The 24946-nt window shown below is 37.2% G+C and overlaps 1 protein-coding gene across 2 annotated transcripts in view; it reads right to left on the bottom strand.

Annotated features, from left to right (window-relative positions):
• The window catches only part of BMPR2 (bone morphogenetic protein receptor type 2), an 85423-nt gene extending 61055 nt beyond the window's left edge, over positions 1-24368 (bottom strand). For both annotated transcript variants that reach the window (XM_081938667.1, XM_081938668.1), the window contains exon 1: positions 21809-24368. In XM_081938667.1, the coding sequence (XP_081794793.1) occupies positions 21809-21884 (76 nt within the window). In that variant the 5' untranslated portion in view covers positions 21885-24368. The remainder of the gene's footprint in view (positions 1-21808) is intronic.
• Between the last annotated feature and the right edge of the window lie 578 nt (positions 24369-24946).

Genomic DNA, 24946 nt, shown 5'->3' with positions numbered 1-24946 from the left:
GTGTTTTTAAAGGACAAAAGGACTTCTACTTTGGTAGGAGCCCAAAAATCACAATGTATGATTTTTTTTAAAAAAAACACCATCTTTATTATTTTTATAAATAACTCATTACTTTTCATACAATTTTCTTAAAACATAGTTTGGATATAAATTGAATAAACTGAATTGCAATTATTCACAACTATTTTTTTAAAAAAGTGGGGAGTTAAAAGTATTTACAAACTCGTTTCATACCTATGAGGGGGGGACGGGACTGTGCTGTTTCATGAACACCGTGACATAAATCTTAGAACAATCAATCCAAATTGTGCATGAACATCATGCACTTTATTAGTTACTTGCGGCATATGCAGGACTGACAATACTATATGAAAAATTTTCAGACATCTCTGAAGACAAAAGAACTAGCATGTATTCATCTGATTAATAATTGTGAGTTTTATTCTCAGAAATATGTATTTTTTTCCTGGAACACTCAGCTCCCTGTATTTTCTGATTCTTGGCAAGAGATAATCAAAAAAACAAAGACAGGATATTTCAATCTCATGTGACAAAGAACTATTCATTTCTTGAATCTAAGCATAATTGACGTGAGTCAGAGAAAAAGTGAGGATTTATATATTCTTGTTAAGTGTTTGTGTCCCCTACCAATAGTTATCCCTACAAATTCTTACTAGTTACAGTATATACTACCTTTGAATTTACAAAATTAAAACCATGATATTGCTATTAAAATTCAGAAAAACATGCTATAGGTTATGATATATGTTAGATTGTAATTAATAGTACGGAAATCCATTATATACACACACAGAATATAAACTGTAATCTGATATTTACAAAGGCCAATTCAGAGTTTCAGAATTTTCAAAGCAGAGAGAACAGAACAAATGTGTAACATTAATATTGTAATCTTAATGATCTCTTGGAAGTTCTTCCTATAATAGCAATTGGATTTACTTCATCATCATGTGGAATGTTATTCCTTGCAATTTTTCTTAAACAAGTGATCACAAACAAAATATCAGATATCCTTGGGCAAATACTGGTCTACGTTTAGCAAATCCAACAATTCTGCTTATTCTATTGGCATACTGAAGCTGAACAAATTGGTTGTTTTGTTTTACATTTTCATGGTTTTCATAAGGTCATGTAAGTAAATGTTATACTTTTTTATCAGTCATTTTGGTTATGTCCAGTATGTTTTCCTTAAATAACAATGTTTTGCATCCTCTTTTTTTCTCTGTAGCTTCCATGTATGTTTCCAAATCTGAAACTTTCATCAAGCTTCCAGTTAATATTTAGCAGGAATGGAAATCCTCTGGCAAATTTATTTATTTTATGGACATCAGTGTCTCTCGCCATTAAAATATATGAAAACAGTAGTGTGTTACTAAAACTTATTTTACTAAAAAATAGAGTTCTCTCAGCTTCATGCTTTTCTGACATATACATTTCTTTATACACTTTTTCTAGCGGATCAAGCCTTAAACCATTAAAACTGGGTAGAGACCTAGATTCTTATTAGAATCAAAACAGCACCACCCTTATTTCCTGACTCTTGAAAAGAATGCAATCTAAAATAGCACATTCTTGATTTGTGCTCAACTTCTTATTCAGGACAATGTCTGAATTGTGGAAAAGGCTATCTTTCTTGACCTCTTATTACTTTTTGGATATAATAGAATTAGCTAAGTAGATGATTATGAACATTACAAGCTGTCTTAAAATATTATTGACTTTCTTTACTGTCTCCACCCTCAAATGAAATATAAAGAACATATAAAGAATGGTTGCTGGAATTGAGTATGCAGGGATTCACTTAACAACTGGGGCAAAAATATTGTAAAATAGGGGACAACTGAACCACTCATCAGAATACAGAAAATACACAAACCTTTTAAACAAGAACTGTTCAAGCTAAACAATGAATATGTATTTTTAAGCACAAGCATACATAGTTAAATACAATGCACCAGAACATAGATTGAATAATGCTGTTTATTAGTTTTTTGTAAACACTGTTTAAATTCTAAATTCTATTCTCTTTAAATGAAAGATTGATTCAATGTGTTAGCAACCTACTGTTTCCCAGGCATGTTAGACTGTAGAACGTGAGCCACAAAGTAGCTGCATAACATTTATCAGAACTGGAGAAACTAAATGTTTTATCTTTCACCTAGAATGAAGTTCATGGATTCTTCTAGATTAGCTGAGCTTCCACTTGCCTGAGCTGTGCACAGCAAACTGTTAGTGGCAAAATTGTTGTGTCTCAGACCTTAACTATTTGCAAAGCATAAAATAAACTTTTAACAATTGTCAGTTCAGAATCCAAAAATTATAATTTATTCATTTAATGAGAACAAGTAAGATTCCTAGACCTTTCCAGACATTCTATTCTGGTAGGCTGCACAGCTCTAATTAATCCTCTAAATCCCATATCAAAACATTTATATTATTGACAGGTCACTGTTTGTGACATCAGCAGCAATTGTTGAAAACTCTGGGAAGATACAAACCTCCCCACTGCAATTTTGCTGTAAGTTATGGATGCCTTAGAGGTAGTCCTTGTAGAGTGACTGTCTTGTTTATCAACCATTTGCAGCTATGATGGTGATGAAAAAGTAACTTTGGGACCAGTCCTCCCATTTACAACCTTTGCAGGTCTTCAAAGCAAAGTTAATCTTAAATAAGATCATAGGCACAGTCAAAGTTTCACCTAACAATCACTTCACTTAACAACCAAGTTGTCAATCCCATATGTGGCCGCTAAACAAAGCTTACCTGTATGGATGTTGCCCTTAGAGCTGAACCTTTACGTCAATAAATAATTGCTAGGTCATTTTAATCTAGGAAAAACACTTTTGTCTACTATTTCCTTACCAGCATCTGAGCAGGACATTATTTCAATAAATCAGTATTAAATCCAGTAGATCTTCTCAATATAAAAATAACTCCCTAGTTTCTGTAGCACAAATGCAAGGATAATATATATAGCTATTCTCAAATTTAGATACTCATGCCCAATTAGGTTGATTTTTCAATCCCTTTCTCAGGGTTACTTTAAGACAAAAAAGGAAAAGTATGCTGCCTTATATGGGACATCAGCTATGCTTTGAGTAACCTCAGCAGCACAATTCAATTGTAGGAATCATACTGTTTTTTTTCCTAGCCAGAAGGTTGTAGACTGAAAACAATAATTCTCAGCTCAGCATGACAGAAAATGGGATATAGTCAGTTCATCTGTAGATACATGTTATTACAGTTAAAATAAAACTATACAGCTAGTAGAATGGCTTGGTTCTTCATTAAATGTGGTTTATGTGTTTCATGTACAGAAATCAGAAGCTTTTCTTTTAGGTTTGATGGATAACTAGACTGGAAAAAGAGGGGATTTGGCTTTTATAAATGATATCTGCCACAATGCTTTGGTATGCACAGAGATGGAAGGATATATGAATTCCCAAAATGGAAGACTGTACTGTGAAATTAATTGATCTGGCTGAAATGGAAAAAACTTTTATTAAAGATTTAAAAATTTACTATTTTCCTTTTCCATATGGCAAATCCACTTTGGGATTTTTTTACTTGATAAAGAAAAAGTGAAGTTCTGGTTTGGGGATTTAATGTTTATATCTGCTATGAATGCAGAAATATTGTGTATTGTTGGCGTTTAATAGGCTATATTTTCTTTTATCTACTTGCTTAAACTTACAGTAGAAGGTGCTTTATTATAGATATTGGATTATAGAAAATTTACAACACTATATGTATTTGCGGAATTGTTGCTATGATGCATTTGTGGAACATATGCTTTATTTAGAGTAAGATTAGGATATTATACATTGGTGTTATTATTCAACTGTTTGGAAGGTACATCTTTTATATTTTAGTTTTCTATCTGCTTTTTGTTGAACAAAAACAAGAGAATATATCATTATAAAATTGTGTCTGTATCAAACGGATGGAAGTAACTATTTCATGTTATTTTTGTTTTTTTCTTTGTTGTATCGTTTTTTTTAGCTGTCCCTTTTTCCCTTTCCCTGTTTTCCTTTTTTGATGTAGTTTTAGTATTTGAACCTTCTACTTTTGAAAACTAATTAAAATATTTTTAAAAAACTGTAGTTTATGTGCTCATACATACATTATGAACAGGGACTAACATCAGAGTATACAAGGGGTTAACATAGAGATTGCAATTGTCATATCCCAAGTATAGTAGCAGTACAAGATAAAGAACCCACTACAGTGTAGTGACTACACCAACAAAAATGATCAGACTTGGCCATTGTCCTGTTGCCTAAAACTTGTAAGGTTAGTCAAAATCAATACAACCCCAGAACAGTTTTACTAAGGACACATGACTCCAACCTTCCAAGGACCACAACAGATGGAACTGAAGAATCAATGAAAAATGACTTTGGTTGTTCTAGACCAGGGATGTCAAACTCCTGGCCCATGGACTGGATGTGTCACATGCTGGCCATGCCCCTGCCCGGTTTAGCAAAGGGGGGAAAGTCCCGATAAGTCACGGGATGCTGCCGTGACAAGGTGAGTTTGACACCCCTGTACTAGACCAATTTTTTTTCAGACAGGGTTGTGAGGGACACTAAAATTAGATTCAGTTCCACAAGGCATTAAGAGGTGGAAAATATGGCTCAGTTGCCAAGAATATGGCTTTTGATACTTTACCATGGAGATGCTGCAACAGTTATTAGAAAAACAGTCATAAATCACATTTTTTAGTGCCATTGTAACTTCAAATGATCACTAAATGAACTGTTGTAAGTCGAGGACTACCTGTAATTACTTTGATTTAACAAGAAGTTAAATATAGTATACTACAAAGTTAATCACTAGACCCTAGGCCCAAACATTCTTAGAAAATAAAAAGAATGGACAGGTCTAGTCTTGTTTAAATGTGTGCTCACCTCCACAGAAAAAAAAGACAGAAAAAAGGAATGTTGAGGAGATATATAACATGCTGGGAAGTTATATGGCAGTGATGGTGAACCTATGGCACGCGTGCCACAGGTGGCACGCAGAGCCATTTGTCAGGGCACGCAAGGCGCTGCCCTGTCAGCTGGCCAGCCCGCATGCGCGGGCTGGCCAGCTAAGTTCACCCTTTTTTAAAGCCATTTTTCGCCCTCCCCAGGCTCCAGAGGCTTTATAGGACACTGGGGAGGGTGAAAAGAGCCTCCCCCGCCCCCCTCCAGAGGCCCTCCGGAGGCTTCATGAGCTTCCCTGAAGCCTCCGGAGCGCAAAAAACCAGCCCTACGGGCAAACGGGAAGTTCAGGAACTTGCTCGGAGGTTCATTTTGAGCGCTCCGAAGGCTTCAGGGAAGCCTCTTGGAGGTCCCTGAAGCCTTTGGAGCACTTAAAACGACCCTCCGAACAAACCGGAAGTGACTTCCGGTTTGCTCGGAGGTTCATTTTGAGTGCTCCGAAGTCTTCAGGGAAGCCTGTTGGAGGTCCCTGAAGCCTTCGGAGCACTTAAAACGACCCTACGAGCAAACCGGAAGTGACTTCTGGTTTGCTCATAGGGTCATTTTGACTGCTTCGGAGGCTTCAGGGAAGCATCCTGAAGGTCCCTGAAGCCTCTGGGGGGCTTCCAGGGGGGTGGGGAGGCTGTTTTCGCCTTCCCCAGGCTTCTATAAAGCCTCTGGAGCCTGGGGAGGGTGAAAAAAGCATGGAAAAATGGGGGGTTGCGCCTGTAGTGCGGGCATGCGCACTGGGGGATCGCGCATTTCATTATGGGTGCAGCACGCCTGCACATGACCCCCCTGCGCTCCACCCACTTATGGCACACGAGCCAAAAAAGGTTCGCCATCGGTTATATGGTCTGCTATGAAACAAGCTTAACCATTTTGTCTCAGCTAAAAGACATTTTGTAGCTAGCCATTATATCTGAAAGTGCTCCCAATATCTCTTGTAATCAATACAAGGAAGATAATAATATTTTCTTTATAATTAACACTGAAGTTGCATTATTTCCTGCACTTAATGTGTTCTTTAAAGATTCCATACTATGAGAGTAAATTACTGCACAGAAATCATGTTAATTAGATATGCCCAGAAAACTAATATAATTATTCTCAGGATGCTGCTGCCACTATATCAGTGCTATGTCTTTTCTATGCCTATCACAGCTAAGTATATTTAGATAATCACTGCATCAGACACCAATTCACAACTGGTTCATTACAAATGGCTGCATTTCAGCTTTGCCACAGTCTTGGAAGGAGCAAAGAAAACCAACTGATTGCCAAGGAATGTTGTAAAAATTATATTGGATACCATCCGCACAGAAATGTGGCCGACCTTGACCCTGTTAGCCTTTCATAAAGCTCTCAAGACCAGATTGTTTGCTCAGGCATTTGGGCCAAGCATTTAGGTGAGTTCTCTTGGTGATGTGGCATTTTGTCTTGGAGATTATTCTTTAACCATGGTGTAATGGATTTATATCGTTTTTAATCATGTATGCACTCAAAGTCACTGCTGTGAGATGGGTGGCTCTTTACATAGTTTAAATAAATAAATATTTATTCCTGTATGTGAATCAACTTCCACAACTACAATTCAGACAAGGTGCACCCAAGTGTACAGGTACTTCTCAAGTTACAACAGTTTAGTAATATTCAGTAAGTGACAATAGCACTGAAAAGCGTGACTTATGAACGTTTCTCACACTTACAACCATTGCAGCATTCCCATGGCCACGGGACCAACATTTGGATGCTTGTCAACTGGTATGTATTTATGACAGTTGCAGTATCCTGTAGTCATGTGATCACTTTTTACAACCTTCTGAGAAGCAAAGTCAATGGGGAAGCTGGATTCTCTTAACCACGTTACTAATTTAACAACTGCAATGATTCACTTAACAACAAACGCAAGAAAGGTCATAAAATGGGGCAAAATTTACTTAACTGCCTTGCTTAGCAACAGAAATTTTGGACTCAATTGTGGTCATAAGTTGAGGACTACTTGTACTACACAACATTATAGCCCAAATATGATTGTATCCAAGGGATGATACCAGCCTACATAAATGTAGTAATGCTTTCACAACTCTATATGGTAATGTAGTTTATGTGAAAAACAAGAATTATATAGTTAAACAAGGGAGCTTGCCATATAAGCAGAATTTTAAATGTTTTAAGCACCAACTATATTCCTAATATCCTCAAATCTTATGTGTTCCTGGAACTTTCAAAAAGAAAAAAGGTCTGTCAATATTTCTGTGGTGAACTTTAAATGGAGTTGCTGCTTCTATTACTCCGAAAGAAAATAGATGTTAATTCAAAAGTAGGCAGAAACTTTTCTTCATTATTCTATTATTCAATCATTATTTTTCCTATACATACATATTTTCTCTTATGTAAACCAGCTTCCACAGGCATAAGCATCCTGGTTCATCTTCGAGAAATAAGGGCAGAACACCCAGCCCCATCTCTCCCTCTTCCTCTCTTTTCCAGCAGGAAAGATGAGTTGCCAGTTGCCAACAGCCAAAAGTAGTAATGGAGAATTCACCAGGACAATTTGGAAGGGCTCTGAGTATCTTTTGCAATTGAGAACACATAATTGCTCACATATAAACATTGTGTTAACAGCAAAATGTCTCAACTGGAATTTGTAATCTTCAATTCTGGCATATAAACTAGAACATAAGATTCTGAACAGGCATTATAACACAGGCAAAGCAGCAATCTAAACTTGTGTCAAATCTGAGATGTTTCTTGCCTAGTCTCATGCCAGGAATGCAGCAACTAGAAAGAAAAAAATTATTAATTTAAATGTAAAAAGATTAAAAACTTTAATAAAAACAGAAATTTATATAGTTCTAGCCCAATGCCAGGCTACGTTGATGGTAGCAATATTTCTGAGCAGCAGGTCATTCTGTGTACATGTCCGTACCAGGGGGCACTGTGAAAGATAGATAATTATTTGAACAGTGGCATATTCAAATACATTCAGGAAATATCTCTAAAATGTTATAGTGAAAAGAAATAAGCAGGAGGTGCTCCTGAACATGGTAGCTTAACCCAAACAGAGGTAAGCAGTTTTTTAACAGGATAAGCTCATGTCTTTCCATGTGCCCATATGTCTGTCTGTCTAAAGAAATCCTCACTTTTACTGTTGTTAGATATTCTGAAGTTGGACAGGTTATTTAGCCAATTGCCTGGTATCCTAAAGGCTAAAATGATTTAGGACCAAAATAAATAGTTCATTGGTCAGAATACAGAGAAGCTTCTGTTCTGCTTCAGTGAATCTATTAAACCATCAGCTGCTGTACAAAAGCCAACATTGTTTATCAACACACTGCTCTTATGAGTTTATTTTCACTAGTTTATATCCAACTAGGATACAATAAATTTGAATAGAGATACTTTTATTCCATCTTAATTTTTATGGTGTTAAAGGCACAAATTATATTTTACAGATCTAATGATTCTAAATGGTTAAATACATTTAAAAATGTAAATAAGTAAAATTATAGAAAACAGCAACAAGAATGAGAAAGGGAACTCACGAATTTTATCATAAATATGAAATCAATTCTTAGATATTTAGTGCATCAAGCCTTTACTTATTTGTGTCCAATTTATTATGGTGAAAATGACCATTGGCTTACCTGAATGGTCTTTCTCTAGGCGCTGCGGGAGTGTCCAAGCACGGGTTAACTTCAGCGCCTAGGAGAATCTTTAATCACTTTTTTTTTAAAAAAATATGTCTCTCAGTCACTGTAATTACATGTAAAAACAACTATTTCAACTAGCCATCCAGTGACCTTGTTTGGAGTCAGTCTCCTGGGGCAAGAAGGGTCAGAGGAACACTGTGATAATTTAAGCTATTGCCTATTTGGACCTTCATAGTACAAGGCCAGGTTATCTGCAGGACTGTCTGTCTTCAATTATTTCTGGTTATCTCATGAGGCAGAGTGAGCCTGCTTCAGGACCTTCTGTGAAACAATGATAACCAATGAGATCCAGGAGGCATGAGTTCTGTTGCAGTGACTGCATTCCCACACACCCCTGATTTAGGGAGCCCCAACTAAGGACCTGGTTCAACCACGAGGCATTTGGCCAGAGCCTCGGATGAGTCTATCCAGAAACGGAAGATAATTAATACAGTGTTAATACAGTGACTATCCTTGGTTACTCAGTTATTCTGTTTTGGGTTTTGTTCTATGCTTCTAACTGAATATAAGATGTCTACAGTTGTTTTGTATGTTGAGCAGCGGTATAAATCAAATCAATCAAACTATTCTGAAATTACAATTTGGCTCATAATTCAACTCATTTATCTTTACACCCCAAGCCACTTTTTAAAACCTAAGCCTCTAATGTGCAAAACTAATCAATCTTAAGTAAATAAATCCTCTCTCTTTCAGCTGCCTAATATCACACTCTTCCTGCCATTGAAAGGCATAGAAAGGTTTTAAAAAATGGATATACAGTATAAACTTTTCCAGGAAGATAACTCTACAGGGATGTCAAAGTACAATCAAAATAAAGATACTTGATGTAAACTAAAGCAATCTTGCTGCTACTTTGCTAGTAACTCATCTTCAGTACTTTATGTATCCAATGACTAGGAAAAACATTTATAATATTATTTTTATTTTGTTTTGCTGTTCAGAATCACTTGTTGAAATGGTGGCCATATAAATTAGGTAAATAAATAAAATAAACTTGACAAACGGACCCCATTATCCTCTTTTAGACTCCTTTTAATAAAACAACAATATTAAATTATCTGAAAATGCATATTTTTTCAGTTGAAAAATAACGATTTTTCTACTGCAGTATTTATTTATTATTTAATAAAATATTTATTATACTTAGGTATTCATTTCATTTTGATGCTGCCTAATTCCAGCCAACTTTGAGTGGCTCACCAAATAAAGAACAAAAATATGTAAATGGGAATATAATGAAAATTAATTCAAAAAAAGGATCATATGATAATGACAAGATGGCAATCCAGATGACATCTCAAAAAGGTGATTCCTATTCATCTTGCTATCAAGTCTAGGGTAACAGCCAATTTTTCAAGGACTTTGGGAATGCTGTCTCAGCAGTGGCTGTCTGCATCTCAGAGGGGATGTCATTCCAGAAAGCAGGTAACACTACAGAGAAAACATATTTCCTGGGTTCTGAAAGGTGATACTGATTAATGAGAGAATCTGGAGCATGCTCCCTCCATTGGGTAGTGCTAGCCAGGCAGAAATCACAGGAGATGGGCAGCATCTCAAATCACTTGACCCTATGTTATATAATAATTTATAGTTGACAGCCAGCACCTTGAATTGCACCTGGAAACACAATGGCAATTATTTGGCTTGGCTCACAAAGTTGAGGTATCATGTGAGAATCCCAACACAAGCACATCACTCAAATTCTGGATTAGAAGAAGCTTCTGGGTGGTTTTTAGGGGTAACCTCACACAGGGTGCATTGCATCAATAAGGTTAAAAGGGCATGAGTAGAAGAGATACAGAAGATGGCTTTGTTGAGATATGGGGGAACCATTAAGTAGGCAAAATAGGTTGAAACATTTTTAAAGTCCAGAACAACAGGATAATATTTAAAAGAAGTTGCACAAATGAGGTCAGCTCTACTAGATGAGACCAAGAAATCAACTCCAGATACAGGGAAGAGTAAAACTACTTTTAAAGATTGGCTATAAAAAGTGAGTCTGCTTGTGCCAAATCTCCTCTCCCTCTCCCTATTCTAATGAATTAGGGAGGTGTTTGCCTGAGCCAATATTACCTTCTCGTTCTGAACTTTAAAAATGATTCAGCCTCTCTTGCCTAGATAATGGTTCCTGCATATTTCCATTTATATCTTCCTTACTCCATGCAGCAATTAGGAAAGGAAGGACTAGGATTCAACTAGCAATAAAAGATAAGTGAAATAGTGATTATCACTGAATAAATGTAAATTACCATATTTTTCAGAGAATAAGACGCACGCTTTTTCCTCAAAAGAGGCTAAAAATCTGGGTGCCGAATACAGCATTTTTTTGCCTCCCGAAGCCCTGCGCCCTTCACCAAAATGGCCGTGCATAGCCTTATGAAAGCTTTCAGAGACCTCCTGGGGGTTGTGGAGGGCAGAAATAAGCAAAAACGGGCCATTTTTGGCCCCCCTAGCCCCCAGCAGCACTCTGTAAGCCTCCATAAGGCTATGCATGCAATTTTTTTGACAAAAAATGGGGCCATTTTTTGCTTGTTTTTGCCCCCATCCCCAGGAGTACTTTGCAAGCACTCCCAAGGCTCTTCATGCCTTAAAAAAAAAAAACAGGCCTGTTTTCGCGAAAAACGGGCTGTTTTGGGGAGGTTTGCAGAGTGCAAAAACTTTTTTTTCCCTTTTGGAAAGCTCTTTAACCATTTGATGAGAATTACATTGATCAAGTGCTGTGCCAGCAAAAACAAAGTCTTAGGTACTGCAGATTGTCAGCGATTTCCTTCTCCAGCACATGGATAAATACACCTGGAAACATCTACCTACCTACTCTCTCTCTCTCCCTCCCTCCCTCCCTACTGTATTTCTCTCTTTCTCTCTCTCTCCATCTACCTACCTACCTACCTACTCTCCCCCTACCTATCTACTGTATTTCTCTCTCTCTCTCCACCTACCTACACACACTCTCTCTCCCCCACCTACCTACTGTATTTCTCTCTCTCTTTCTCTCTCTCCCTCTACCTACCTATCTACCTACCTACCATCTCTCTCTCCCACCTACCTACTGTATTTCTCTCTCTCTCTCTATTTCTCTCTCTCTCTATCCCTTTATCTACCTACCTAGCTACCTAACCACACACTCTTTCTCTCCCTACCTACCTACCTACTGTATTTCTCTCTCATTCTCTCCCTCTTTATCCCTCTAACTACCTTTCTACTTTTTAAAAATTTGCCTCTTCAAAACCTTGGTGCGTCTTATACTCCAACTTATTTCTAGTTTTGTTGATACTGACATTAAAAAAATCAAAATGATTGTTTTTGAACATTTTTTTTTGTCACACAACTGAAACTAAATCATTCTGGTAGCAAATAAGAAAAGGGTATGGAGTGCATGAATAACAGCCAAAAATGGAACACAGGGAGAGAAAATGAGGCAAAGTTTAACATTCTGGCAACAATATTTTGTTCTTAGAATTCCAGTAAACATATCCTTTCCTGATATCAAGAGGTAAATACTGAGAATATGGTACCGAATTTATTTCCATAAATTCAATTTAAATTAGAATGCACTTATGCCATCTTCAACAATTATATGTGTATGTGTGTGTTAAGTAAAGTCTAAATATATTTACAGTTTTCTATTTTAGCCCTGCATGTTGTTCCAGAAGTACTAGCAACTAGTTTTAATTTTTTTTCAATGAATATTATAACACATTTTGAATAAAAATCTGAGTCATAAATCCTCCCAGTACAAAAATCAAAACAGAAACATTCTGTAGGGTTTCAGTTTAGTCTAATGCTAAAAAAAATTACATTTGAGAAATTAAATTTAGCTTTCAATTTACATTTCACTTTTTACAATTTTATAACTGAAGTTAAGATCATTTCCAAGATTCATTGAGGCTTATATTATAGGAAGTGCTATGCAAAATATCCGATTGGGTCATGTTGTCTTTACCTGATTTAAAAGGATGTCTAAGATACTAAGTAGTGGTCCAAAATTGAAAAAATAATTTGGAAAAAGTATCTGGGAATATAAAGAAGGAGAGGGCAACCACATGAGTCAAGAAAAAAAGCTGTGTTTGCTTTAAAAATAGCAGCTACTCAGCCCCAATGTATTCTAGATCACCTGTTTGGAATTCTACTGGAAGAATTAATCAGCATTAGTATTATATGCATGTTCAATGTACCATATTTTTTGGAGTATAACACGCACCAAGGTTTTAAAGAGGCAAATTAAAAAAAAAGTTTTTGTACTCTGCAAAACTCCCCAAAAAGGCTCATTTTTCGTGAAAATGGCCCTGGTTCCCCCCCCAAAAAAGGGCATGAATAGCCTTTAGGAGGCTTGTAGAGTGCTCCTGGGGGGTAGGGGAGCAAAAATGAAGAAAAAAACAGCACTTTTTTTGTAAATATGGGCCCTTCTTTGTCAAAAAGAAGGGCATGGATAGCCTTTAGGAAGCTTATTGAGTGCTCCTGGGGCATGGGGTGGGGACGACAAAATTGAGCAAAAAACAGCCCATTTTTTGCTCATTTCTGTCCTCTCCAGCCCACAGGAGCACTCTGAAAGCCTCCTAAAAGCTATGTACGGCCATTTTGGTGAAGGGGGTGGGGTTTTGGGAGGCAAAAAATGCTGCATTCAGTGTATAAGACACACCCAGATTTTCAGCCTCTTTTTTGAGGGAAAAGGGCGTGTCTTATACTCTGAAAAATACGGTACATGTATTGTCAATGTATCCATGATACTCTAAATGTCAAGCACAGGCTCATGATCATTTATTTAGCAACTGACTGAAGTTAAGATGGCACTGAAAAAAGTGATTTACGACAGGTCCTCATACTTATGATTGTCACAGCGTCGTGATTACATGATAAAAATTCAGGTGCTTGGCAATTGGGCATGCATTTATGATGGTTGCACTGTCCCAGGGACACATTATCTCCTTTTGCAACTTTCCCAGGAGGCTTCCAAGCGAATGGGGAAGTAGATTTGCTTAATGACCACGTGATTTGCTTAAAGGACACAGCAAAAAGATTGTAAAATCAGATGAGACTCATTGAACAACCACACTGCATAGTAATGAAAGTTCCAGTCACAATTCTGGTCATACGTCTAGGACTACCTGTATGTACTTAATGTGAATATGATCATTAATAGTGAACGGGTATAATTTGCAAATATGGTGCTTGTTTCTGAATAGTACAAAAATAGAGAGGGAGATGATCATAATAATACAATGAAAATTCAGAATCCTTTTAGTAGTTCTTAATTGGCAAAACAGAGAAAAAATTGTAAGTTTTATATTAAAGGAAGATATCATAATAGGAATCAATAAGGAAATTAATACAAAAGTCTGAGAATGGGAACCTCAACATAAGAAGATAAATACGGAGATATTACAATAAAAACACACATACTAAAACTATTTACCAAGTTATTTCTCATAATCCCTAGAATAAAAAGATTTTAAATGAATATCACACAGCAAATTTACACACTGGAAAAGATTGATTAAATATTCTGTATTTGAATGCATCTGTATTTCCAGTTATCAGCATTTATGCATTTATTCATTTGTTTGGTTATTCAGTTTTTGATGTTGTCTGACACCAACTAGAGTAATATCACACTATTTTTAAAAGCAACGTTGAATTTTAGAAGTATAAAGTAATAAAAGAACACAGGTTTTACTACATGGATAAAATGAGGTCTTTTCAAGTGTGAATTGAGGATATGGTCTTAAACTGTATCCCAACTGTGTGAATCCATTTAAAATTAAATTGTGAAGCATTTCCATACAGCCACTGACTTTGTCTAACCACCCTCTGACACATTTTGTGCTGTCTTACAAGTGTTCTCACTGGTTTCGTTTCATACAGTTCACTAATCTTCATGAACTCACCAGCATTCCATCCAGCTAATCAACAGCTGAGTGAAAATATTCTACTTTTTGTTAATGTCTTATTGCTCATTGTTACTTTGCTTTCACATTGGCAGGGGAAAATGATAACTCAATTGAAAAAGCACACTACTGATGGCTAAAACGCCATGGTGACTTGATCTCAAATGGGAGTGAGGCCAGCTGAGAAATTGGAACAAGAGAATTTTTGCTCATAGGAAACATACCACTTTGTAGCTCCAATGTCAATGCTACAGAACTGTCTTGCAATGTTTATTTTTGGTCAGAAGTTAATCAGGCCAGCAGCTAAAACCGTCTGTACTACTATGACTGTATTATGGGAACAGAGCAGGATAGGACTGATCAGCACAAATATTATACATTTAAGAATAATCTAAAGCAAATGCTGAATGGCACAAAAATAGGAGAAGGAAGTAATACAATGAAAATTCAAGATCCATTTAATAGTTCTTAACTGGCAAAACAGAATCAACTCCAACTTCAACCTTTCTAGTAATCTGGAGAATCAACTGATTGAAATTGATCTTTTACTTTATGGTTTCTGTAATTCAAATTATGCTTCTGGCTGAAAAATAATTGTTTATCTTCATCTTATTGTTTGCTCTTCTGGCAACAAAATAGGGGAAGAAACAAGTAAGTCATTATTTCATTCGATGGGTTTAAAGAAATCATCTAGTTGGGGAGACGAAATTCTAATTAGATGAGAAAGTAGGCATACTCAAATGAAAAGCATACTGAATTACATTCTTTCAAACTCTTCCAAGATATATATTACTTAGCTTGCAGCAAAAATACCAATGTTAGAATATCTGCAGTGATTACTCTAAATATTATCTGGATAAGTAAGTTATACTAGACTAGAGCACTTGTCTTAAAACTATATGAACAGGGAAAAATGCTGACAAAAGTGACAGATTTTCTCCATGATGATCCATCCCCCAACCTTACCATTTGATCTCTCAACTGTGTGGTCATTGCTATAGTAACCAAATCTACAAATTAAGATAAAGGAGAATGGAAAAATTATATGAAAAATTTTACATATGGAGTTTTCATGGCAGTAGTCTTCAAGTTAGGACAGCTTCTGGAATTTGCATTGCTAAGCAATGCAGTCATATATCATGATGACTTAGTGACAGCAAACCCTGCAGTCCCTGTTACCATCATTGAGGAGTGCACAGCTTGTTTAATGAGGACCTACATGACCGTGACATGGGAAATGGTGGGAATCCAGAAGCACATCACTGGAAAGTGTCCCAAACAAGCAGGCTGGCGTACAAGCGAATGCAATGGAGTAACAGCAGGCAGGTGCTAAAGAGTACAGGCAGGCGGATGGGTGCTATGAAGTATGGGTAGATAAGCCCTTCAGAGTACAATATCCCCATACACGTGGGGATTCTCAAAAAGAAAAAGTGGCAGGAGCAATTTGCAGGAGTGACTTGCAACAGCCCGTTGGATTTTCTACTAACTCCATGTGACATCAGTAAAGAAAATTGCAAATTGTGATCCCGTGACTATGGGATGCTGTAACCATTGTAACTGTGAACCAGCTGCCCAAATGCTTGAATCATGATCATGTAACCTTGGGGATGCTGCAGTGGATGCAACTTCAAGGACCGGTCATAAGTCACCCTTGTTCAGTACCATTGTAATTTTGAAAGGTTCCTAAATAATAATCATAGGACCACCAGTATGATTTGGCTTTAATTTTAGGAAAGAAAAGAAATATTTGTACAGAGGGACATACTTAGAAATGAATTGCATTACAACAGATTACAGACTGTTGTCAAATAAAAAAAGTGTCACATACAGCATTAACACTACAGAACAAGCATTTTAAAAGCTAAATGTTCTATATCATCATACATGGAAGATTGTGTGATCTATGAATTCAAAAAGAGCAGTAGACAGATACGGAAGGGAGATTGAAGAGACTGTAAATTATTGAACCACTATTCAGATTACTCATACCACGTTTTGTGTAAGATTTTATATATAACACTGCCAAATGAATAGGGAAGTTTTTGAAAAAAAAATCAAAGGAAATTGAATCAGATACTTAACAGAAGATTGAAATAAAAAACAAAAGATTACAAAGAGGAGAGTTCATCTTTAATATGTTAAATGTGGACTATATTAAAGCTAGTATCTGAATATTCTTCAAATTAGCATTTATAATGAATAAGGTTCAAGAGTAATCAAATTTGGGGAAATGGACTAGTTCAGAAAGAGAAAAGGAATGAGACTATTTATATTTGTAGTGTATCTGTTCAATTTACAGAGCAAATGCTATAAGAATGTTTATAACAGAAGAGATGATAGAAACAAAACAGGAAGCTGAAACAGTAATAATTTAAGGCACTCGGGTAATATTTCATTAGCAAAGAAAGCTGCTTATGCATTATGCAAGAAGGGTTAGAAAGTTTAAAAAGATGTCAAATTACTGAAGTGAACTAACAAGTGATGGTAAGAAATTAAGGTGATGATCAGTCTATTTTCTTGAGCTCAAGTACAGATAAAGATGGGCAGTGTGCTAAAAATTAAAGAGGAAATTCATCATACCCAGGAAGGTAATAATAACAAGTAATTTCCATGACAACAAGGATCAGAAAAAATTAAAATAACAGCCTTTCTAGTAGTGGTGCATAGCTCTGAGAAATGACATTAGAAAACAGTAAAAGAAGATTGATCCCTTCAAACTGTCCACTTAGTGAATATACCATTGAATTTTTAAGGATTTAGATGCATGTGATGAAACAACTTTTGCTGTACAGTCTTGACAAATGGTTGATCAAATGGTAATTAAAACCATTCTCAACTAAAATACAAGTGGTTCTAGCAGACTAACAATTGAATTGGAATGTATAGTTATATTTATGGTGATATACACAATATAACTTATAACAGGTGTCTCCAACCTTTTGGACATCAGGGACACTAAATTCATAATTTTAAATTTCACGCACCACTGGGGGGAGAGGCTCAGTCACCTTGCAGGCCTACCTGTCTGCTTCTGCGAGGCCTCTGGGTGGGAGGCCTGAGAGAAAGTGGCTGGTCCAGGTACATAGCCTGGACACCTCTTTTGTGTTCCTTCTCTCAAGAAGCTTGGTCAATCTGAATGAAGAAAAACGAAGACCGGCAGACTGAAGGTGACTTGCTGACAGTGGTGGGAAAGTCAGTCCCATATTCCAGAGCTGTAGTAGTCATAGGACTGGCTGTTTGGTCATCCTGAAGCAGCTCCTCCACATGGGTGCACTGGCCTGCAAGGGAGCTGCCAGACCAGTGCACCTAGTTGGAGGAGCTGCTCCAGGATAACCAAACAGCCAGTCCTGTGACTACTACAGCTCTGGAATATGGGACCGGCCCATGGTGGGGCTAGAAATCTCCACCATAGGGGGTGGCACGTGCAATGTGCAACTTTGCAGGTGGTGCAATGTGCAAAAAGGAGCAAGTGTTCAGATGGAATAACAACCGCAGTCAGAAATAGAAACCAAAGCTTCCTAAGCAACATCTAAACAGGTAGAAAAATGAGTGTGAACTCACTTAGGTTTGTTATTTACATAATGTTAGCCAATGACTATGAAAATAATTATAGAATTTTTAAACTAAAATGAACTGCCATAAACCATTGGTATGTATCATATGCCATTTTGGTGTAGTGGTTAAAGTGTCAGGCTAGAAACTGGGAGATAGTGGGTTCTAGTCCCATCACAAGCAATCCTGCTTAGTGACCTTGGACAAATCACTCTCTCAGTCTAAAGATCCAAGATCCATGAAGAATTATATTTGATAAATTTGCATATGCATCAAATATATGGTGTCTAGACAAACTTAGTGAGGAATCAATGTGTGTTTCATTTCAAGGTAGTGCTTTACTAATGACTGTAATTGAGCTAGGAATAAGATGACAGTCAGTAAGTGGTTTACCAAGTGACTCTGCCTGATGTTATAACCATTTTAGCAGCAGTCATTAAGCAAATGTGGTACTTGTTAAATGAGCCAACTATAACCAATCTGTATGTGTGTGTGCGTGTGAGAGAGAGGGGGGGGAAGGAGGGAGGGAGGGAGGGAGAGAGGGGGTGGTGGAGAGGGAGGGACTGATTTTGAAACCGGGTCATAAGTAGCTCTGGAGAAGTCTGTCATAACTTCAATCACTAAGTGACCAGTCATAAGTCAAGAACTACCTGTGCTTAAAACTTGACTCTTGTCCTGTAACTGTAATATTCAAAACTTCAAAATTTGTTCTGGGGAAAAAAATATGCAGAGGTCTGATTTGCTCTCCCCCAAGATAAAACCCATTCTGAATGTTCCAGACCCACACTGATTTTCATTTCATATATAACCGTAGGTTTTTCTTTTCTCAATTACTTAAGTACCTGAAATTTAAACTTTAGTCAGTCACTGGATGCATTACATTTTAATATATAATATGCACAAAAAAACAAGCTATCAAAAACAAAGGTTACATCACTTTAAATGTATGTATTATGGAAAAATGGATAAATTAGTATTCACACAAAAGCTACTTCTTGGTTTCCAAGTTCAGAGTTGAAAAAAAACACTTTTTCACTTTTTTTCTAAATCAAAGATACCACATAAACCACAAATGTTCTTGACTTATGCAGTACATATTCCCAATTTTAAAAGATAATAACCAGTGTTATTCTTTAAATGCAAAATGTATTAATATGAAAATATGTCCCTCTAGTGCAAGAAATATATAGTAATGTACATGTTTATGGTTGCATTGATTTCCAGGAATTGAAAAACAATAGTATTTCACAAGTAAGGATTCTAGTTTGAAGATTTAATTCAATTAATAACTTTTTGATTTTTTTTCTTTCTGGTTCCTCAAACATAAACTATATAAACATCTATATTTGGCAAATATATTAACAAATTTAAAATATCCATTTATGTTATGTTATCCTAAGTAGAAATATTAGTGAACATAGGCTATAAATCTAAGCCTAAATATGTCTAAATACATACATTTTTTAAATAAGATTGATATAGAACATAATGCATTGATTTATATGATTCAATAAGACAGAAAGCTAAATTTCAACAAAAAAATACATCTGGGTAAAAGAGTAAGGCCAGAGGAAAGCAGATGTTATTCATGTAAAGCACATTCACTTTAAAAGTTTTTTTTTTAAATAGATAGGTTACTTAAATCACAGGGCCTCTTCATCAGGCTTTTCCTTCTATGAATTTCAAGAAAGCAGTAAAAAGAAAGAATAGGAACTTTGAGCATTCAATTAGCTCATCTGAAAGATCAGTATTTTTGACCTATTTTTACTCCAGTTGATTACTCCAATTCCAACATCAGGCTGCATTACATTTGAGCATTCTAAGCATCTTAGAACATTAAGAATCTGAGAAAATTAAGAACTTTTGCCTGAACTTTAGTTCCGTTTAAATCCTCAACCCCTTTTTCTTTTTTTATCATATGGTAAACTTGAGAATTAGAAACAACCTGACAGTAAAAAACAACATAGAAGTGTTTTAAATATATATTCTGAAATTAAAAATTAATTTGTTTACATTGCTTCTGTAAATATTTTCAGATGTTGTAAAACTATATTGATTATTCAGTATCAGAAATTGTGAATTTACACATATTAAAACTACTCTGTAGAAAGTCAATCATTATTCTGAACGGTGGTTTTGGCTGAGTTTCAAAAGAAAGTACTTGTATCTGTTAAGAATTGCTTGGAAATTTCCCAACTCGGAGCTTAGTAATATATCTCTATAGATAGTGGCAGTAAATAGTTAACACAGTTGATGTAGCCCTTTTTCAATTATATGTAACAGATCAAGGATATTGTATCTGTTCATTTACTACAGAAATCACAAAAACAAATCTTACCATTTTGCTAATGCTGTGCAAATTTGACAGGAAAAATTTTTTCCCCAAATTAAGTATTTTATTTATATCACTTCATAAAAATGTAAGATTTGAAAATCCAGTTTTTACAGAAAAGCCTATAGAATTAGCAGAGATAGGAATAGTGGGCACCAACTTTAAATCCCAATGACACAAAATATTCCACATAAGCAAATATTCCATATCATTTTAGCTCAGTATATTTCAAAAAGAGAATTTTTAAAAACCTAGTGAAAGTAGAACTTCAACTTGCTTAATATTACAATTAATATTAAAATACTAAGAATAGCTAAGAATTGTCTATATTTAATTATTTTATATTTACAGAGGATTAAAATATGATTTTTAAAAATATGATTTTTACCAGGTTTTAACAATATTAGTTGCTTGCAACTCTTAAAACCTAACTTTCAGCTAAACTAGATCATTAAGATTATCCTTCTAATATTGTTGCAAAATTTTCAAAGAAGTATCTCTTGTCATATATAACAGTTCTATATGCTATTAAAATAGTAAGAGGAAAATAAAGAGGCTGTCATTTCTTGTAATGAAAACCATGTTTATATGTAATAATGTAAAGCATCTTAATAGCTGGAATGAAATATTGAAATTAAAAAAGTGAAGATGCAATACTTTGAAGTATGAATCTTCTTTCCTAGACCAGCTTATGCCAAAATCAAAATTACACCTGTAGTATATATGAAGAGAATTTCCATTATTTTTAAAATGCCCAAAATATAATTAGCAATTAACAAAGTGCATGCCAACAAAAATTGGCCAAAATGTACATGATATTTTAACTATAAGAACATAGATTCATTCTTGGTATTTCATTCTAGACATTGACAGATTCATTTAATATGCCTAGAGTATATTTTGTTACAATTTTTATATGTTAATGATCCGGAAAAACCACTGATCATGTCCAATGGCTATGAACAAAGATTTATGCACAACTAATCAATTTTAATCACCTTATTTGTTTAGAAACATTGTTTGAAAATATGCATCTTGATAAATATTTTAAAATAAAAATATTGTCAATGAACACAGACTGCTCATCTAAAATACTGCAAGATAAATACACACCTTTGAACACAACAATTTCCAAGGCATTTTTGAAAGCCCTGAAACACACACCATTCCTTTAGCAAAAAAAAGAATGTGGATGTGATCCACAGAACTACATCAAATTATTCAAATCCACCATTTATTCCTATTGACTTTATCAGAAATCCACTGGTTTAAATCCAAGTAATCCAATTTAATCTGTTTGCAGAACATGCTGTCATGTTACACCCACTGGCTACTTACCAGCCGCAATGCTGAGTTGTAAGGTGGCACTGGAGAACAAGAGCACCAGTAAAAGGTGCTGCAGCAAGTCAGTCATATTTGGAGGAATCCAGCTGTGTATAGTTTAAAAAATGCTGACAGGAGGAAATCTTGTCTTCCAAGAGTCTTAATTTCTCAGTTTACAATCCAGTCTGAAAGGGCAATTGGTAAATAAGAGGAGCTGTTTGAGCTTTTATTCCATTTAGCAAATCTGCCTTCATGGTTCAGGGCTTGGCCTCAGAAGATGAGTTTTTCTCAAACCGACACACATGTTATTTTTCTTAAGACGATGGTCATTATTGTAATATTGAAATTAATTCCCATGTCTCTTCAAAGGGTCACACGACCACTCAGGTTTCAAATGAATCATATCCAAAGGTGAAAAGGACACACACACTCACAAAAATAATCGATTGTCACCACCAAAGAGCAGATGCAGATAGATGGAAAGGCCAAGATTTAAGATATGGAAAACAGGATCCAAATCTTTGTGCTGTATCTTTCTTAAGAAAGGGCTATTTCCTGTCACTTAGAAATAAGTCATCTTCTTTACAGGGAATTTTAAGGCCCATTGCTCCATTATGTGTCATCAGCCTCGAATTAAATTTAACACACTCGGCGTCCACTTTGCTTTACACGCGCACCCACACGCACGCAAGTACGCGGAAAAGGAAATAACTCCAACCAAGGAAAAGGGCTGAAAGTCCTGGCGTTTCTCTCTGAAGCAGCAGCAGCAGCAAATCAGGGCTTCGCAGTTCCTGGCTCCGAGCAGCCCCGACGCAAAGAGGCCTTTCCTCTTAGGCAGCCCTCGGAAAAATGCACTTTCTTCCCGTCTGCCCCCTCCCTCGTTTCTTGGCTCCAGCGGGAAGAGGGGAGGGGAGACCCACTTCTTCCACCCTCTTCCCTTCTCTCCCAAGAGCCCGGTTCGCCAACGGCCCCAAGCCGAGAGGGAACCCGTGACAAGCGCTCCCGCGGCGGCCCAACCCTTTCGCCTTCATGCACCTTCACTCACTCACTCACTCACGACCCTGCCCTGTTTCCTCCACCCCATCGGGGGAGTCAGCTGCCCGTCTGCCCGGCTCTTCCTCTGCCCTCCGGCTGAAGGAAGCCTGCCCACGAAGGCTTCGTGCTGGGGGATTCTCAACGTCGCGTCGCCTCCCCTCCCCTCCGGCAGCTGGGCTTGGCTGGCAGCGGCTCCCCTTTTCTCAGTCCAGACACAAAGGGGAGTCGCTGCTAAACTGCCAGTCTGAGCGCCTGGCCCGTGGGCGCCGCGAAGCCCCGCCCCGCCCTAGCTGCTGCTGCTGCTGCTCCGCTCCACCCGCCTGCTGAGCTCGAACTCGCCCTTCTTCCTCCCCTCCTTTCCTCCCTTCCTTCCCGGGACCCCTCCGATCCTCGCACGCCGGTCGACGCAGCCTCTGGATGCCTCGAGCATAGAGACAGCTCTCCTGGCCGAGCTAGAGCGACCCCCTCAGCCGACCGAACCTGGCGGCCGTGGCTCGAGGCCTTTTCTGTGGAGTTGCGGGAGAGCCGGAGAAGGGGGGCCCGTCAGAAGGTTCCCTGCGCCCCTCCTGCACCGCCATGTTGCCAAGAACTGCTAGTTCGGCGGCTGGAGCCCAGCTGCGCGAGGAAGGGGAGCGGGGAAGGAGGCGAGGAAACGTCGACTTCTTGTTCTGGCGACTGCTGCCCGGCGTTTCGCTTTATTTACTGGATCGCTCGACCATCCCGAGGACTTGGGAATGCTTTACGACTAGCGAAGCCAACATCAGCAAATAAAATAAACGCTCGAATTGGGCGCATTTCTTTTTGCCGGGAGTAAAGCCTCACTCGTCCCTTTAAAAGATTTATTGTAACGTGTCTGGATTAAGCCCTTCTCGGCCTGTTTTATTCAGGGAAAGAGAGAGAGAGAGAGATACGTATAGTCAAAATTACTGTACTTCAGAAAGGTTGAGCAGAGTTGGAATAAAAACCACTGGAAAAAGCATTTGCTTTTTCCCGTGTTTCTCAATACCTTTAATATGAGCACATTTCAACTCCCAGAATTCCCTAGTCAGCATGCTGGCTAAGGAATTCTGGGAGTTGAAACCTGCATATCTTTAAAATTGCTGAGGCTGAAAAATATTAGGCTAAAAAAAGGATGGCAAGTGTCTGTAATGGCATATGGAAAAGATGGGAGGAGGGAGGAATGCTGTCTAGGGAACATTCAGATAAGAGAGGGCACCTAGACCAGTGGGTCTCAACCTTCCTAATGCTGCGACCCTTTAATACAGTTCCTCATGTTGTGGTGACCCCCAACCATAAAATTATTTTATGTTTTCTGTATTTTTTCAAAAATATGTGTTTTCTGATGGTCTTAGGCGACCCCTGTGAAAGGGTCGTTCGACCCCCCCAAAGGGATCCTGACCCACAGGTTGAGAACCACTGACCTAGATGCTCAGAAAGGGGCTTCCCTACAGTGGTTTCTCAGACTGTAAAAGAGATCGTGGGCGGCTTGTACTTTCAGATTTGTAAGATTCTGTTAATGTTGCTTTACAATAAAGTAAAAGTAGCTTATCTGCTTGTGTTGCCTGTGTGGTCTACCTGGTAAGAGTGACAGCTCCCATAGTTAAGAAAGATAAAACCCAAGAAAACAAAAGTGGTGGGGTTTTGTTTTTAACATGTAATTGTAAAAGAATGATAAGCAGTTGAGATGTTTCAGAATATCTGCCCTTATTTTTCATGGCTGAGGGTCCAAATAAGGTCCCACAAAACAAGCTTCAGTTACCGGTTTCTTCTGCTGAAATGGCCTGGAAATTATTGTATAGGTTGAGAAATTATTGTATAGGTTTCAAATTATTCCTCAGCTTTCGTAAACCATGTAGGTTTGTGCAGAACCTGTTTGCTGTAGCAATCCATGTACTTGGTGGCCTTGATTTATATTCAGCACACTTTGCTTGTGATACAAAGCTTGCCACCTTTATGTCATTCTCATTTCTATTTTGTGGGTTTTTAAAAAATTTCTATGGTCATTCAGCTTATAACTAATTAAAAATACAGACTTCCTATTAGTAAATACTATATCAAAAGTGGATTTTTTAAAGAAGGCAACTGGACTATGTTTTTGCCTTGAGGAAGAAGTCATTT

Source organism: Natrix helvetica, assembly GCF_964273705.1.
Source record: "Natrix helvetica genome assembly, chromosome: 1".
In the NCBI taxonomy this organism is placed as follows: domain Eukaryota; kingdom Metazoa; phylum Chordata; class Lepidosauria; order Squamata; family Natricidae; genus Natrix; species Natrix helvetica.
The sequence above is the reverse complement of the archived record's forward strand: the minus strand, read 5'-3'. Positions and strand labels throughout refer to the sequence as shown.